At 38.8% G+C, this 19,185-nt stretch overlaps 1 protein-coding gene across 23 annotated transcripts in view; it reads right to left on the bottom strand.

The window, feature by feature from the left end:
- The window catches only part of LOC144503579 (solute carrier family 35 member F5-like), an 86,219-nt gene that overhangs the window by 15,851 nt on the left and 51,183 nt on the right, over positions 1–19,185 (bottom strand). For 13 of the 23 annotated variants that reach the window (XM_078228155.1, XM_078228152.1, XM_078228144.1 and 10 more), the window contains 4 exons: positions 16,776–16,826; positions 12,525–12,629; positions 6,837–6,996; positions 4,235–4,325 (listed from right to left, as the gene is read on the bottom strand). In XM_078228155.1, the coding sequence (XP_078084281.1) occupies positions 4,235–4,325; positions 6,837–6,996; positions 12,525–12,629; positions 16,776–16,826 (407 nt within the window). The remainder of the gene's footprint in view (positions 1–4,234; positions 4,326–6,836; positions 6,997–12,524; positions 12,630–16,775; positions 16,827–19,185) is intronic. The other 10 variants (XM_078228145.1, XM_078228160.1, XM_078228149.1 and 7 more) reach the window with 1 other exon arrangement.

A 19,185-nucleotide genomic window follows, 5' to 3' on the forward strand; every position in this document is an offset into this window, starting at 1 on the left:
CAGCTAGTGTCTTAAAATGAGAACGCGTCTCATCTTTCCCTCAATGTGACATTGCCGAAATGCGGAGCGGCAATCCAACAATGATTGCCGTCCCGCGGAATATCCGGGCCATTGACTTTGGTCTTCCCAATATCTAGTTGCAACAAATATTCGTCCATCCAATATTTGATGTCAGGAAAGCAATCTGACAATGACAGTAGATCGTGAGGTAGAGATGGGTGGTGTCAATGTATAAATGGAAACTGATGCTGTTTTTTTGGATGATGTCAGCAAAGACAGCATGTAGATGAGAAAAAGGAGGGGCTCACAGATAGGAAGGTAAAAAGGCAGAGAGGTGTGAAGGTCATGGGAGAAAAAAAGTGGTGACATTCTGCACAAGGAAGAGTGGCCGGCATAAATTTACAAGTAAATGGTTGAAACAAGATAACAAAATTAGTTTGAAAACTAAAAAGCAAAGTTGATTATGCACATAAACTTGAACTAATTAAATGAGTAAAGCACATTTAGGTAGAGATGGTAATGCAGGGGGTGTGTCACAACAGCAGCCTGTGAGACTTTGTGGAGAACATTGTGATGCCAGACAATTACATCGAGGGTAAATATCTGAATTTGCACAACTTCAAGTCAAAATTGCTGAGTTGGAATTTGAGAGACAGACATTGCAAAGTGTCAGAAAGGAACAGTTACCCAGACAAACTGATCCAGGAAGCAGTTACACCCCTTGGGTTAAAGGAAGTCTGGTTAGTGATCAGGGAGAGGAGGGTGTGACTGTGAGTCAGGCAGATTTGGGTGCAGTGCTTGAGGAGACTCAGTCTTTGATCTTATCCAACAGGTACGAGATTCTGACTGCCTATGTGGCAGAGAGAAAAGTCTGCAGGTGGTTGAGCAAACTGTCCATTGCACCATGGCACAGGAGGCTGTTCAAGGAAGAGGCAGTGTAGAGGAATGCAGTGGTGATAGGCAACAGTATAGTCAAGTCATTGCTTTCCTGACATCAAATATTGGATGAACAAATATTTGCTGCAACTAAAGATTGGGAAGACCAAAGTCAATGGCCCGGATCTTCCGCGGGACGGCAATCATTGTTGGATTGCCGCTCCGCGTTTCGGCAATGTCACATTGAGGGAAAGATGAGACGCGTTCTCATTTTAAGACACTAGCTGCCATGTGGTAAGTTTACATGCCCAGTGTGAATGTTAGTGAATGGCTGAAAGAGGAATGAGTGAATGTGTAGGGGTTAGGGCAGGTGAAGTGAGTGGTGGGAGGGGTGGCAGAATCATATGGGCTTGTAATGTTAATTTTGCTTCCCTCTCCACAAATGCTGCCAGACCTGCTTGGTTTTTCCAACATTTTAGTTTTTATTTGAAACTTCCAGCATCCGCAGTATTTTGCTTTAACTTGAGTATAGTTAAGGGGATCAATACTGCTCTCAGCAGCTGCAGCTGTAAATTGCAAAGGACGTGGTCCTTGTCCACTGTTACGGTTAAGTACATCTCCTTGTGACTGGATAAGAACTTCAAGGGGGAAGATCCTGTTGTCACTAATAGTGTAGTAACATACCTCAAAGGTATAAGAATGTGAGAACTAGGAGGAGGAGTAGGCCATTCAACAAGGTCATAGCTGATCTGATCCTGGCTTCAGCTCCACTCCTGTCTGCCTGCTGTAACCTTTGTAGATCAAAAATCCATCTAACTTAGCCTTCAAGGACCCAGCCTCCACCTCCCTCGAGAGTAGAGAGAATTCCAAAGATTAATGACTCTCAGAGAAGAAATTTCTCTTCATTTCAGTCTTAAATAGGAGACCACTTATTCTGAAACCATGCCCAATTCAAGGTTGCCCCTCAAGGGAAAACATCCTCTCAGCATCTACCCTGTCAAGTCTCCTCAGAATCTTTTATGCTTCAATAAGATCATCTCTCATTTTTTAGAACTCCAATGAGTGCAGCCCCAACCTGCTCAACCTTTCCTACTAAGGCAACCCGATTCCAGAATTCAAACTAGTGAACTTCCTCTGAACTGCCTCCAACGCAAGTATATCGCTTTTAAATGAGAACAAAAACTGTATGCAATAATCTAGGTATGGTCTCACCAACGCACTGTAAAGTTGTGCTAAAACTTGTCTACCTATAAACTACATCCTCCTTGCAATAAAGACCAACATTTCAGTTGCCTTCCTAATTCTTGTTGTATCTGCATGCAAACATTTTGTGTTTTATGTATGAGAGCAGTCAGATCTCTCTGAACTGCAGCATTCTAACAGTCTCTCCCAATTTAAATAATATTTTGCTTTCTAATCGCTCCAACGAAGTAGTAACCTCATATTTCACATCAAACTCCATCTGCCAATGTTTTGCCCACTCACCTAATCTATCTATATCCCTTTCGGATCTTGTGTCCTCACAACTTACTTTCTTACCTAGCTTTGTGTCATAACCAAATTTGGCTACAATACAGTCCCTTCATTCAAGTCATTAATATAGATTGTAAATAGTTGAGCACTAGCACTGGTTACCCTTTGCCAATCCGAAAATGACCCATTTATCTCGACTCTTCTTTCCTGTTAGCAAATCCTCTATCCACCTCCAGCTCACTGACCTTTAATCTTGTGTACTAGCATGTGGCACTTATCAAGTGCCTATTGGCAATCCAAGTATTGGTTGCTCTTTATCTACTCGGTTTGTTATATCCTCAAAGATCTAATAAATTTGTCAAAGATAATTTCCTTTCATAAAACCATGTCGACTCTGAATGCATTGTTAATTTTCTAAATGGCCTGCTACTACTTCCTTCATAATAGCATTTTGCCAATGACAGAAGTTAGGGTGCAGGCCTATAGCTTCCTCCTTCTTGCTTTCCTCCTTTCTTGAACGGAAGTGTTACGTTTTCAGTTGTCCTGTCCACTGGGACCATTTTAAAACCTAGGGAATTTTGGAAAGTTACAACTAATACACCCACTGTTTCAGAAGCAATTATTTTAACACCCTAGGAGGCAGGCTATCAGGTATGATTTCAACGGTCGAAATGCTAACCTCTGTAAATCCTCCCTAAACTTCTCTGCTTCTCTTTCCTCCTTTTAGATACTCCTTGCAATCCATCACTTTCAACCAAGCTCTTGGCCATCTAATATCTCTTCATATGGTTCAGTGCCACATTTTGTTTGATTTTGCTCCTCTAAGTACTTCTTACTATGTTCTACTATGATGAAGGCGCTATTTAAATTCAAGTTGTCGTTGTAGTTTCCTGCAGAACCTAGACGTACTATTTATAACATCCTAATTAGGAAAATTAATACCCACGAACTGCAGTAGTTCCAGAAAACTGCATGGTCACAGCTGTCCAATTAGAACTATATCATTCAGAACTATCCTCAGTTTCCAATTATCTAGCTGGTTGATAATCCAATTTCCACTTCAATCCTGGATCCCATGAGCATTTACTTTAGTTATAAATCTCCTCTGAAGAACACGATCAAGATTACATTTGTGACATAGCTTTCACAAAATTGTGCTAATGTAAAGGTGCTCTTGCTTTAAACTTACAAACATGTCAGGAAATTTTTATCATAACCAAAACAGAAAATGTTGGAGACAAACATCAACTCAGTTAGCATCTGACCTGCAATATGTCTTACAACATTTTCTTTCTTCACTTCACACTCAACAGCATTTATTTTTTTCTGTTATGTACATCATATCCTGTCAAGAAACTACAACTCACCAGCTGGTGTATTAATTTCCAGCTTTAATGAGATGAAAAGCTATGCACTATTGTACTCTTTGTACTATTTCTAACCTTTCCAGGGCTCTAATTCTCTAATGGTCCGTGGCAGTGCGTTCTTCCTTCACCCAATTAGTCTTTTATTAGCCTTCATGCTCCCCCTTTCAAAGTGATCTCAAAGCAAGTATTGGCAAGTGACAAGATAATTAAATGAGCTTTGGGAAGTCCTAGTCTACTGGCTCTCAAACGCTTGTGTGTGAGAAACTCGACTATCGTAATTACACACTCCAAAGGGGGTTCCTGCAAAAATCAATCCACACCCAGGGACACTTGTAGGAAATGCCAAATGAAAGGAAATAGTCACCTGTATGGTGCAAAGGAAATAATGCACAAAAACATCAACAAATTTAGAAAAATGCAGAAATATGATGGCTCAAGTCGAGGCTGCCATGTAGTAATTTTTTTACAATAAATGTCATGCCATTAATCATATGGTCTTCAAGAGCTGATTGAATTACCTTTTTCAAATAAATGTCTGCTATCATGGAAAGAGGTATTGTGAGGCTCAATGCGAGTGTTCCAATCAGTGATGATGTAAGAAAACAGCCCCTGAAAAAGAAAATCATTTTAAATCTACCAACATTTTGAGCTAGTTAAATTCCAATTATTCTTTCAAATTAGTTCTACGAGTCAAAGAATAGTGTTCTAATCAACTATGCTACAAGTGCTCCATATAATGAAATATTCTAAATTCATAGGCTAAGCTACATTATACAGTTAAAATGCAAGAAGAATAATAAAAAGTTATAAGCAATAAAGTTGTATTAACTCCTTAATAAATCACAAGGATTTTCACATGTTATATTACTCTGAAGTGTAGTCATTGTTGCTATGAATGCAAACACAGTACCATTTCAGGGATGGGACAGTCCCACAAACCTCAATGAGATGAATGATCTCATTAGGCTATTTTTCTTTGGTGCTTGTTAAGATACGAATATCACCAAAGACACCAGGAGAATTGCTGCTTTTTTTTTGAAATGCTATCATCACATTTCTTTTACAACTGCACAGTCTTGTGAATCAGGCAGACTGGATGTTGCTTTATTAATTTGAATGACGAGATTTGCAATAACATGACATGTCCTCAGTGATGAACTGAAACGTCAAACTAGATTTAAGTCTGAGAACTGGGTTTGAGCCTACGGTCTTCTGCATCAAAGGTGAATGTGCTACCCATTTAGCAAAGCTAACTGATCAGCAACAATGTCTTAAGATGTTAGCTTTGGAAAGTTATAATTTATTACAAACTGTCAAGTTAAATTCATATAAAAGAGTAGAGAAGAATACAATGGAAAATTGAAAAAAAGTGATAATGATGCTGATCAAAGGGAAGTAGCATTGATAGATACAGTTTTCACAGTGTTTGACAGCAATGGGGAAAGAACAAAGCATGAGCAAGATAGCACACGTATAATGTTTTAAATGTTATCATTACTTTTATTTTCTGGCAAGACCTTCATTTGCCCAAGATGTAACAATTAGGGTGGCACGGTGGCGCAATGGTTAGCTCTGCTGCCTCACAGCGCCAGAGACCTAGGTTCAATTCCAGCCTTGGGTCACTGTCTGTGCGGAGTTTGCACTTTTCCCGTGTCTGTGTGGGTTTCCTCCAGATGTTTCGATTTCCTCCCACACTCCAAAGATGTGCGGGTTAGGTTGATTGGCCTTGTTAAATTGACCCTAGTGTCAGGGGGATTAGCAGGGTAAATGAGGGTTACAGGGATAGGGCCTGTGTGGGACTGTGGTCGGTACAGACTCGATGGGCTGAATGGCCTCATTCTGTACTGACGGGATTCTATGATTCCATGAATTACGTACATGGGAACACTCTGAGTGCTCAATCACTTGCAGTCAGTATGAATGGCAACCAGTATGGCTTGTGGTCATCACTTACATTTCCTGGCGGCAGAGCTTTGGCCTGAAAAACTTGCTGGAGGCAGGAGTGCTCTAACACAGTGGTTCTTAACCTTTTATATGTCATGGTACACCTCTATACTAAAATAAAATTGAGAACCTCCTATTTTTTCTGAACTGCTCTTCAGCAAAATACGTTTTTGGGTGATTTTCAGCCCGTGTTTGCCATCAAGTTCCATTGGTCATACACATGGGTCTGACCAACGTAAAAAATCTAAACTGCGCATACGCGGCTCTTCCCTGGTTGGCGCATGCGCAGGAGGACTGAGGTCCATCAAGTCTTTGCGATGGCAACCACAGAGGGAAAGTCGAAGGTTAGTTTTAGTTTAATTACGTGAACTTGTAATCATTTTGAATTTTTTCTCACAGCACACTTGGGGGGATCTTCACGGCAGACCAGCATGCCACGGTCTGCCACAACGTACCAGAAACACAGAGTACTACTACCATTCCTCCAAAAGTGACAGACTGAGATGTGGAAGAACTGGTAAGCCTCAAGACCATCTGAATTTGTAAAGTCAGAGACTTGGGGTGGGGGAAAAAGGATAGCAAGTGAAGGTTGTATTGTCAATAGTCTCCATTAGAAAGGACAAAGTTTTCTATTGAGGGGAAAGGGGGATGTTGTTGCATGTGCTTGCATGCCATTGTAATATAAAGGTGCTCAGCACTACATGGGTTAACATGGGACTGAAGAATAACATCTCCCATGGTATGATGTATAGTCACATTTTAATAGACTTGGAGAAATGTCTAGATGGAATCTGCATGGAGGCAGCACCATGTAACTGGGATCTGTACATAGCTAAGGATTACCAATAAGTGGTCCATGTTTAAGCATATAAATCTCAAGGTCTCATCAATGAGACAACAAACAAACCCATAACAAACAGATGTCAGCTCAAGAATAGCAGTATAATCATATAAAATACATAAACTGCTTGACAAATAAGTGATCAACTTTGTGAAAAGTATTGTATTTTAAACATCACATTTTTACCTGCTTAAATAAATTTTAATTTTTGTGGGGATGTTTGAAAACACTCGAGTAACAGGTAAATTAGCAATTCGACAGATTTTGTTATCTCTGGTTTTCTTTTAAGCAAGTATGTCTTCACATTTCAAAAGTAAATTATAACAAGCTCATACCACAACCAGAGAAATTCAGACAGCACTGTCCCTATGAGTCCATTAATAAGGATGTACATCCATACAGTTTTGGTTGGAAATTCAAAAGCTTCAAAGCCTGTATAGTGAAGCACGAAAAACCCAGGCCATAGCAGCAGGAGATTAAATAATCCCACAAATCCTGTAAAAAGAAAGGAAAATAAAAAGTGAGATCATGAGCAAATATTTATGATATAAACTAATTAAAAAATGGTAAAAAGTGAAGATACTTATTATTCCTTTTAATGAGTAATCTAAAGCGTACCCCCAAAGGGTAAAATCAGTGATCTCATGCTCCCAGTGTTAAAGTGCAGCTGAAGAGAGTGTGCTTAAAGGACAGAAAGAAGGAGATTTTGATGAGAGATTTTGCATTGGGCCTGTTTTTAGCCGAGGGAAAGCAAAAAGTTAGGGATAATGTGTGTACAAGTTATTTAAAATTCTGCTTCAGTTGACGTGCTCCTTCCAAGCACAACACAATGTTGGGTGCTTGAAATCACGGAATGTAACGGCACAACATTACAAAATAAAGATCTGTTACCATACCACAGGCTTAAAATATTCATGACGAATTTGGATTGTTAAAACTTGACTTTAAGCGCAACGGTTTGTTTCTAAAATACATAGGCTTTCCAATCTTTATGAATATATAAAGCATTTATGCTCAACAGTTTTTTTTGTTGCAACTTATGAAATTTAACTCATGAGGCGAGATAATGCAATGCACATGTGAAAATATTTTAATACAGTGAATCGCATCTCCACACGTGTTCCTATGTGGTGTTAGCTACATGTTCCTGCCAACTGGAACAGAATCATTGAACGTTTTAAATTTAGGTGCAGGAGTAGGCCATTTGGGCCTTCGAGCCTGCTCTGCTATTCAACCAGATTAAAGCTGATCTTCTACCTCAATTCCTTCTTCCTGCACTATCCCCATATCCTTCGACATCTTTAATATCTTGAAATCTATTGATTCAGTCTTGAACATACTCAATGACTGAATTTCCACAACTCTCTGGATAGAGAATTCCAATGATAACTGCACTTTGAGTGAAGAAATTCCTCCTTATCTCAGTCCTAAGTGGTTTGTCCCTGTGACACACCAGCCAGGGGAAACATCCTTTCTTCATCAACACGGTCTAGCCTATTAAGAATTTTGTAAGTTTCAATAAGATTACTCCTCGTTCTTTGAAAATCGAGAGAATACAGGACCAGTCTCCATAATCAATCCAAATAGAACAGTTCCGCCAGCCCATGAAAGGTGAATTCGCAGATAAATTTAGGTTTCTTTGAATAGAAGCAACATCGCACAATGAAGCAGAGAAAGTCTTTACATTATTGAATGATAATGTATAAAAAGCCATTAAAGATTGTAAGAAGCGTGTGAAACAGGCCTGCTTGAAATAAAAATCGAAACAAAAAGAAATGCTCTCATCAAAAAAAACGTGAATGCAAGAAATGAGGACCAGTGTATTCTAAGACTGATTTTAGGTTATGTTGATGGAAAAGCATTTTATTTCAAATCAAATTTAGCTGGTCCAAAATTGGAAAATGGATTTTAGTGGCAACCCTGCATAAAGGATGCAGTGAAGCATGTTATTGCTTCCTTGTCGCAACTTAATTTATATATGACAGAAGTTTATACTACAATCACTGGTAATACAGTTTTAACACAACATCTCCTTGCAGAAAGAAAAAAAAATCTTCTGCTAACTGAACCTATTTCTGAGAGAGCAAGGCGGTGCGGGAAATCATCTGGCTAGTTTGGTAAAATTCTTTGATTTGCAAAATGCCTCAAGGTAAAACTGTCATCTCTGAACAGAAATACAAAATAGCTATTCCTTATGCATAGACTAGCTATTTCATATTAGTGAGGTCATTAGCATAGTGTACAGTAGTTTAATAAAGCCAGAGACTTATTTTTGAAGGTGCACTGGTCAAAGTCTTAATATTTGCTGGTACAGAAGTGATATTAGTGTAATTAGGTAAAATGTATGCTTTTTCCTTTTCTCCTGCTTTCTCCTATTGAATAGGAACCCATACAATACAATTTTAAACTGAACACACTTGTAACTAGCATGAATAGTTCATTCACTCTCAATTGTATTCAATTCCATCTGCAGGGCTGACAAGCAGCAGGCAACTAAACTAAATTTATTCATAGATCCAAAAATGTCAATAATGTGGAGTTTAATCTATAATTAGTCAATTATTTAAAGTGTTTAATTTCTAAGTTTGTTGTACAGAGACATTATTCATTTTAAGCATAGGAGTTTGGAATTTTAATTTTAAATTCGGTATTTCTTATCTGTCCCATTATTCTGTAAAACAGGATTGTTTATTACTCTATGACGACCAGTGCAGTGAATAACGTTCCCAATATAAAAACTAAAAAGCTCTTCCTGATGCAATCTCATAAATATCCATAACAATTGACTATTCACTATACGCTTAAGAGTGAACAGCATGATTTGCAAATGTTTCAGATTTAGATAACTTTGATATCTGAACTTCCCTTCAGTCCACTTCTCAAGACACAAAAAGGATCATCAAGTATTTCAAGAACAGGAGAAAACACAGAACAAAATTTTGTATGAAAGCCATTTCTTCCAAGATAATGTATAATTTTTCTTATTACAAGTTTTACTCAACTTGATGGAAGGTTATCCGAAATTTCTTTCCCAAGTTGACCCTCATCCCCAAAACAAAAATACAAGATCATAGCAGCAGGACATTAAGATTGGTGAAATTTGATATCATTTTAAATTATTCACCTTTGATTGTTTCCATTTTTTGCCATGACATTTCTGTGCATCTTGCAACCAAGGAAGCATTACTTTGAACAGGCTAGCAATCTAACACATGCCCGATGGTCAGAATTTTACATATAAAGTTTCTACCTGTCAAATCGCACAAGAAGACATTGGGTGTGTGCCAACATCATCGCACCCTCATGTCATATTGGGTGCGCATGCAAATTGGAAGCACGCCCGCCGACAATCAAGAAGCCAATATATATTAAACAAACAGTTAGGATTTTACATTGCCCATTTGTCTTTTAAAGTTGGCGGGCAGGCTGATAGGCAAGGCGGCCTTTACAGTTAAGTTGCGACCTCAATCCAGGGTGGGATAAGAGTCAGAGCTCAAATAAAATTAACCAATGCATCTGGCAACTGAGGTCTGTCTTTGATTGACACATTCATGGCAGTTTTTCTGCTGATTTTTTTGTTAAAAACAGGTCAGCAGCTTTCTCAGACAACTCCACAGTGGCGTTCCTCCTGAGGGAACATATGGGAAGCGCCAGCCCACACGTTCACTTTTCTCGGTGCCTGCCCTCTTCCTGCCCTCCCTGGCAGCACTTAACCTTTCACAGAGCACGTTTCACTTGTGATGGCTGTTAATTGGCCAGCCAGCATAATATCGTGTTAACAAACCGACGTCAGGCAGGAGCGTGTTTCACATACGGGGAGTACGCTGAACGTAAAATTCAGGCCATATTCTGTGGGGCAAGACTTCCAATTTCAATATTGTCCAAGGGCTCATTTCCTTTGGCTCTAAGTTTAGACTCAATGTTAAGTAACCTGTTTAAGTAAATTGAATTTATTGCTCTCAGCATTTTCAGTACATGGACGGTACGACACCAAATTTTTGTTTTTCTCCAATGATAACATACTTATCACAGTTGACTTATAATTATCTTTGCTGCTGCTCTCTGAAGATTGAGGCAATTTAAATACAGCTTCATTACTGAAGCATATCAAATAAGAATACTGAAGCATAAGACCATAAGAAATAGTAGCATAGGTTATTAGGCCCTTTGAATCTGATTTGCCTTTCAACAAGATAGTGGCTGAACTTCTAACTCAACTGCGCCTTCCTGTACTATTCATATATCCTTTAATTCCCATAGGCCCCTAAAATCTATTGATCTTTGTCTTGAATATATCTGCACTCAATGACCGAGTATCCATGGCTCTCCAGGGTAGAAAACTTTAAAGATTCACAACCCTTTGAGTGAAGATATTTCTCCTCATGTTAATCCTAAATGGATAAGCCCATATTCTGAGACTGACTCCGTGTCCTTGATTCCCTAGACAGGAGAAACATTTTCTCAGCATCTACCCTGTCGAATCCTTTTCAGTATTTTATGTTTCAATTAGATTAACTTTTATTCTGGTAAACTCTGGGGAACATAGGCCTAGTCTACTCGACTTCCCCTCAGAGGACATTCCTCTTGCGCCAGGAGCCAGTCTAGTGAGTCTTCATTGCCTTCCTTCTAGCACAAATGTGTCTTTCCTCTGGTAAGGAGACTAACACAGCACATTGTACTCCAGGTGTGACCTTATCAATGCCCTGTATAATTGTAGTAAGATGTTTTTATTCTTGTACACCAATCCCTTTGTAACAAAAGCTAACGTATCACTTGCCTTTCTAGTTGCTTGTTGTACCTGCCATGGTGCTTTCTGAGATTTGTATCCAAGAACATCAAGATCCAATTATCAGTCTCTCATTATTTAAAAAATATTATTTTATTTTTCTGATCAAAGCTTCACACTTTGCTACATTGTATTCTATCTTCATATTCCTGCCCACTTGCCCAACATATTTATATCCGTTTGCAGCCCCTTTGCACCCTCTTCACTGCTTATGTTCCCACCTAACCTCATATCGACAGCAAACTTGGATATGTTACATTCAGGCCCCCATGCAACTGCTCTTATAAAACCATAGGATGCATGTTGCCAGGTCCAAAGGATTTGTCACCACTTAGTCATCATTATAGATTTCAAATAGCTAAGGCCCAAGTAGAACATTACAGCGCAGTACAGGCCCTTCGGCCCTCGATGTTGCGCCGACCAGTGGTACCAATCTAAAGCCCCTCTAATCTACACTATTCCAAGTACTGGTGCTGTTTGTGCAATTCTGCTAGCTACAGTCCAAAAATGTCCCATTTATTCCTACTCTCTGTCTCTGTCCATTAACTGATCCTCAATCCATAATCATAGTACCCCAATCCTATGAGTCCCAATTTTGTGCAATAATATATTGTGTGGCATATTACTGAATGCTTCTTGAAGATCCAAATACACCACATCCACTGGGGAGCTATCCTGATGCAATTCCCAGGCATTTTACCAAACCCCCTGACTCAGTTTGCACCACCTGAGGGCTGGTAAGATTCCACCCCATGCATCAGTGCATGCAGATGACACTGCATGCTTGATTGTTCAGACATGCAGGCTGGAATTCTCCGACCTTCTTGTTCTGGGATTCTCTGGTCCCGCTGCAATGAATGGAGTTTTGGCAGAGCGCCAAATTCTCAGTTCTCGGTGGCAGCAATTGCAGAGTGAACAAGGTCGGAGAAACCCGTCTGCAGTTTACTCTTGAAATTAGAGAACGTTGACAGGTTTGACAGCATCAGACTGAAATCAAATGAACAGCTCTGTATGTTTTAGATAGCAGAATATTAAAAAAAATTCAAACCCTCCCTGAAGTTTTAAGGTTCTCATTATTTTAATCTGAAGATAATTATAGGCATGGACAGATATAACCACAAATGGTAGTGCAGTAAAACCTTGTGTGAGTAAACTGTAGTTATTACGCAACATGCAACCATAGCTGTTCCTACATTCAAAGAAATTACAGAGTATACAGTGTAGCTGTTAAACTTACCAAAAAACATGGGTATGTCAAGCTTGTCTTCTCGGTCAACTTTTCTTTTAATCATGACTATGTAGATGGCGTACAACACTGCTCCTGTTAATGACCACAATGAACCTGCAATAAAATAAGATTAGGTTGCAGAAGTATTAGAAAAAATTGGATTTTAAAGAGGGTCTCCATTCATTCACAGGTGTCGGTTTAGGTCAGTTGGCTGGGACAGCTGGTCAGTGATGTAGATCAGTTGGCTGGGACAGCTGGTCAGTGATGTAGATCAGCGATGCCAACAGCGCGAGTTCAATTCCCATACCAGCTGAGGTTATTCATGAAAGCCCCGCTTTCTCAACCTTACCCCTTTGCCTGAGGTGCGGCGACCCTCAGGTTAAATCATTACCAGTCACTGCCTTTGGTCATCTGGGACTATGGCAACTTTACCTCACTATTCATTTTAACCATTGAGATCATTCCCACACCAGAGATCAGTCTTCAACTAATGCTTAGGTTGTGTGGTTAACCTGTTCCTAAACCACTGCCAATACCAGTTTTATATGTTACTTTTATACATGCAAGAACCATCTCAATTAAAATGGTTAGCCATTCAAATTTCCTTCTATTCCTAAGCCTGCAAAACAGGCGTAATCATATTGGTTGAATGTTAGTTGCTCCCCTGGTCAGTCAGTTCCACTGAGTTTAATAGGATTAAATATTGGACGTGATATACAATAGTTGGCATATGAATTTCCATCAATTTTGTGGTTTTGCCCTCATCTAATTTCATGCCCAATGTTTCTGAAAAGCATTTAGCTTTGATAAGGTAACAGGTTAATCAAGGTGGTGCAACAGATGCATTTGTGGATCTTTGGAAGATATTCAACAAAGTGTCACATGGGAGGTTTAATGAAAAAAATTGAAACTTATGAAATTAAATAGAACATGGCAATATGGATACACAATTAACCCAGTGACAGGAAGCAAAGAGTGGGGGACACTGAATATTTTTGCAGACATGGAGAGGTTTTGCTATGAGGTTCCTGAAGGATACTTTTCAATGAATAATTTTCACAAACAACTTAGATTGGATGTAGGGAGCAGCATTATAAAGTTTGCAGATCACACAATCTTGGCAAAATAAGAGAGAGTGACAAGGAATAAAAGGCCAGAATCAGTAATGGCGACCATGGAACCACAGATTATCATAAGAACTCATCTGGTTTATGGATGGAAGGAAATCTGTCATCCTTACCTGGTCTGGTCTATGTATGATTCCAGACCTATAGAATTGGGTTGGCTCTTAATTGCCCTCTGAAATTCAAGATGGCTAACAACTACCTTCTCACGCTTGTTAAGAGATAGACAATAAATGCTGGCCTTGCTAGAGGTACCCACAAGGAAAAGATTGGGGGTGCTGAAATAGAAGCTTTCAAGCTGATGAAATATTTTGAGAAAACGAACCCTCCAGCCCCACCTGCCAACAGAGGCACACCAAGCTGGATGGTTTTTCTTTTGTGTTGTATGTTTCTATGATTCTAACTTGTCAATAATGCCAGCCAGGTAGATTGCTTTTCAATTATTACAAAAATATTGAAGCAGTCCATGTTTAAGGTACAGGCTTGGATTGAAAAACATTGGGTAGCATACGCTATGCAGAACAAGTGACAAGTACTAATCATCTCCAAGATAAGAAGACCCAACTAGCTCACAATGTTCTTCAATGAAATCATGTTTGCCAAATCCCTATCAACCTCTTTCAGGTCTCCAATGCCCAGAATGTTAATTGAATTGCCATGTCATGAGTAGGGCAAAGGACGGGTACTGTGTGATAAGGAGCTCACATCTGAACCTTAAAAGCCTTTCTTATGTGACTCAAGTCAGAACTGCAACAAAATACTTGTATTTTGTTGCAGCTGCATCCATCCAATCAGCTTGACATCGTCTAGAACAGAGAAGTTTGCCTGATCAGCTCTCCTGCCATTATATTCAATATCCACCCTCTCCATTAACATAATATAGTTGCTATATGTATGATTTATTTATGTATGATTTATAAGATACACTGCAGCAGCTCACCAAGATCACTTTGATAGCATTTCCCAACCCCAATGCACTCTATAACCAAGAAGTAGAAGGACAGCAATGTAACACCATTATCTCTAAGCTTGCCTGAAGGTAAACTACATTTTGATTTAGACAGATATTGTTTATCTTTTATCATTGATGGGTCAATATCCTGGAAGCCCTTAATCAATATAATTGTGATAATGTCATCAGCACTAAAAGCGCAAGGGTTCATGGAGCACATTCATCATTTCCTTCTTGGTAAATGGGGAAGGGAAATAAATAAGGCCTTGCACTGCTGTGATTAAATTAAAAACAAAGCAGCTGAATACTGAGGGTATTCAGTGCAATATTTTAAATGTGGGTATTGCTCTATATATAAGCACTATATGACAGTGGTGTTACTGGACAAGCTCCATGTCAATTTACCAAAACTCATATTGGAAAGCAGCTTTTAGGAACTTTACGCGAAACTTGAAATGAAAGCAGTTAACATTTCTTATTGCACAACTCATTTGCATTTCACTTGACCGTTACTTCCAGCTCGTTTAGACATGGAAATATATTTTTAGAAATTCACATAAGAGGAAGTATCTAAAAGTTAACTGAACTTTTACAAAATAACTGATATTAGAAAAAAAACTCTGCATTAATTTTTTTTTAGAAATTAGATTCATGAATCATTAAAGTAATACAGGGCATATTCTGTTGATTTCCAGAACAGTTTTGATTAAAAAATTTGTGCTAACTCATGAACCGAGAGAGAGGGAGGGAGAGAAAAAGAGAGAGAGACAGAGGGAGGGAGGGAGAGAGAGAGACAGAATGTATAACAGTGTAAGGGAGCTAAGTTAAAAGGTTCTACAAAACAGCTGTCAGTCTAAAGTATGACACTAATCTTGTTACTTCAGTGGTTAATAGTAATTCTGTTCTTATACGTGTTTAGTCTGAGAAATTTCTGTCAGCTTCTCCAATAATGTGTTAGCAGTTTTCAAACAAGATGGGCAAAAATATTAATCAAGATATTTTTAATTGACTTGAGAGAAGCACTGATAGGGATTTCTTCTGAGATTCTACGATTTTGATTGCTGTTAGTCTGCAGAATACTGTCAAGATCCTATTCACTAAAGACAGGGCATAGAAATTGCAACCCAGGTCATACAACCCAACCATTCCTTGCAGGGTGGTCATGCAATTTCTATTTATTAACTAGCCTCTACTGTCCTCTCAGAGGTTGCACCTGGCAATTAACGATTCTCATTTTACTGATATGCTTGTAGAATGATACTGATGAAGGTTTACTGATCTAAAGTGTCAACTGTTTCTTGCTGCACATATACTCCCAGATTTCTGAGCATTTCCAGTATTTTCTGTTTTTAATTTTAGATTTCCAGCATTTGCATGACTTTGTTCTCGTTTTACGGTTATGCACTGTTCATTTGACTTTTAAAAAAAATCCCCATACTACTTCTTTGCTTCCCTTACCCTGGTCATAACTTCCTTATTCTCTTTCTGTTATTGTTTTTAAATAATACTTATTACCCACTCCCATGCTTTCTTGTTCAGTTTAGTCTATCTCTAACCATTTTGGAAATATCTGCACTGTGACAGAATTATCATTGGGTGGAGAACGATTTCCAAATGGCTTTGATGAAATCAAAAATTTGTCGACTGTTACCACATTTAAGCAAAGAATCTTCAATGTTTAAACAGTAATTTTACATAATAGTCCTGATATCATTTACATTACACAGAAAAACAAAAAATAGACTAAATCAGAACAACAAACGGCAATAAAACAATAACGTTGTTAAAACAGGAAATCTAGATTGAGGAGTTCCAACGGTGGAGCTAACTCTTTAGTTGACAGACCTTTGTTATGGCCTATTAATTGGCAATAGATCTGACCAAATTAAAAAGTTGAATAACTAAGAGGACTATTTTAGATTTCAAGCATAGGTAGCAAGGCCCAAAACAAAGCATACAGCAGAAGGCAGTATACCATGTCAGATTAGCATAAGACTACCAGAAATCAATTATTTTAATTATTTAAATAAATACAATTCATTTTTTTGAGATTGAGGCAGAACAGGACTTCCAAAAGCATTGGACTCACAAATCCATTGGGCTCATGGGGAAATTCTATGACTGAATATCTATTAACTTTAATCTTCTGGTATAATGATGGCATTTCTGATCCTGGAAACTTACCTAGGGATGCAACACACACTCCTAGGATGGTTGACGATATGTCCCACCTTGCTGTCACGTGGGCATTAAGGAAAGAAGAACCAGGTTGTTAGAAATGTGACAAATACTAAGCAATGTGGTGTTCATATGGACATGGGACAACACTTTGAGGATGCAGCTGCTGCAATTCAAATCCATGCAAAGCATCGTTGAAGATCAAAGTTTAGGGAATAGCACCTATATTTAGGCCATCAACACTTAATTTTAGTATTCAGCTAAACTTGTATATCTGTGCTTTCCTTTGTTATCTCAGCACAGCACTCTTCAGACTTACAGTACTTTATTGCATTGCCTCAGTATTGCTTGTGAATACTCTGCAAACCGAAGACTCAAGCAGATAGGTGTTCGGCTGAAAATTTAAGAAGCGCTGGCAGATTGCAGCTTCATGGAAGCTTGGAGAAGGCGGCGGCATATTCTTCATTAGTATTAGCATACATTCATAAAAATAAAAGTACAAACACAACTAGAAATTAAATATATAAAAAAAGCATCAGGAGATGAAGCACAGATCATTGGAGGAAATAAGGCACAACAGCTGATTACAATCAACAGCGAGTATTAGCTTAATTTAAAGTTGAGGGCTGATCATTTTCTGGCATATTCATGATGAAATCACACAATCAATTACAGTGCCAATCATGCCTTGATTAGCTGGGGAATAAGTTCTGATGTATTAGCATATAAATTTGATTTAGTTGCATGCAGCTGAGGTGGTTTAACCTTGAGAAATTAGGACATTAAATGGGTTGTATTACAATATCAAATGCTGTAGGTAGTGCAGAAATAAACAGGAATTGTGTTATTGTTTGAATTCCATGACGATAAATAGATTAGTGTATCAAATAATTTGACAAAATTTCATTAAGGAAAATTTGGAAACATTGGTCGGCATTTGTACATTGAAAAAAACATGGTTCTTGTGAGTTAGGTTTCAAATAGCACTTCGAGGTGCACCAGGAAAGTAATATCACACTTCTAAAAGGATGCAATTGTGAAACGGAGAGAGATTGTGTCTGAGGAGAGGGAACAATGTACAGTGCCATTTACAATGGGGGCCAGAAATGAAAGTCTTGGGTTAGCACGTTAATGGGGTTCAGTAAGGGGGAAGTAGGAGATTGCATGAGGGGAAATGGGAGAGAAATTTCAGGGCTAGGGCAGAAAGGAGTCGAGGGAATAGTTTGGCTCACTCAGTGATGACAAGGAGCATGGGTAGTTGAACATAAATTTTAATATTAGTGAGAAAGAGATCTATCAGCTCCCCCAACTTTGTTAGAAAAAGTCAAGTGAGGCTGATATTTAAGGAGTAAAGAAGTCAGGTAGGTTGGGCTTTGGGGGGGGGGGGGGGGGGGGGGGGGGGAAAGAGAGAGAGAGGAGGTATATTTGTACTAAGGTGTGATCCTGAAGCGGCCTCATGTCATTGGAGCCAAGTCCAATGATGGACATCTCAACATTCCACCCAATGTATTGCTTTATTTGGTTCTTTATCCATATACAAACTGTTTGAGAAATGAATACTTTTTGGAACTCAGATCTCTATCTTCCATCCTTTCCCTCACAATCCCAGTTAACAAATAAGTCACTTAAAATCGCCAAACAAATAAATGTTGCTATTCCTACTAATTGCTTTAATTTGTCCACAGATTTTATCTTCTATTTTCCACTGAAAATTAAGGGATTTTGGCTCAAGCCTACAAATTTAAAATACTCATTTAGGTGTATGACCTATAACCATATTGACTTTTCCTAGAAGTACTGTTTTCTTCAGTTCCTGATACTGCATGCATTCCATTATTCACCAATGTTGCCACTCTTCATTTCTTGTCTCTTCTTTCATAATTGTTTCATTGCAAGATATATGTTCATTTTTCATTTCTTTTAGCATGCCAAAAATAGGATCTTGTGTAAATGGTAAGGTTTGTATTTAATTTTACTCTCCCCAGAAATTTGTACCTTGAAGTATATAGACATGGATGTAGGCATCAATATGTAGAGCCTTGGGTGATGAACAGCAATATTGTAACCACCATAATCTAATGCACTCCTTGCATTGTCATCAAAGCTCTGGTTTAATGAGGAATGTTAAAAAATGTGCTTGGCACAGTGTCATGCAGGTAACAATCCACTGAGACTACAACACAGGGCTACCAGGAGAGCACTATGGCACAGTGGTTAACACTGCTCCCTCACAGCGCCAGGGACCAGGGTTCGATTCCTGGCTTGGGTCACTGTCTGTGCGGTGTCTGAATTTTCTCCCCGCGGCTGCGTGGGTTTCCTCCGGGTGCCCCGGTTTCCTCCCACAGTCCGAAAGATGTGCTGAATTCTACCTCAGTATACCTGAACAGGTGCCGGAATCTGGCGCTAGGAGATTTTC

Source organism: Mustelus asterias, chromosome 14 (assembly GCF_964213995.1).
Source record: "Mustelus asterias chromosome 14, sMusAst1.hap1.1, whole genome shotgun sequence".
Lineage (NCBI taxonomy): Eukaryota > Metazoa > Chordata > Chondrichthyes > Carcharhiniformes > Triakidae > Mustelus > Mustelus asterias.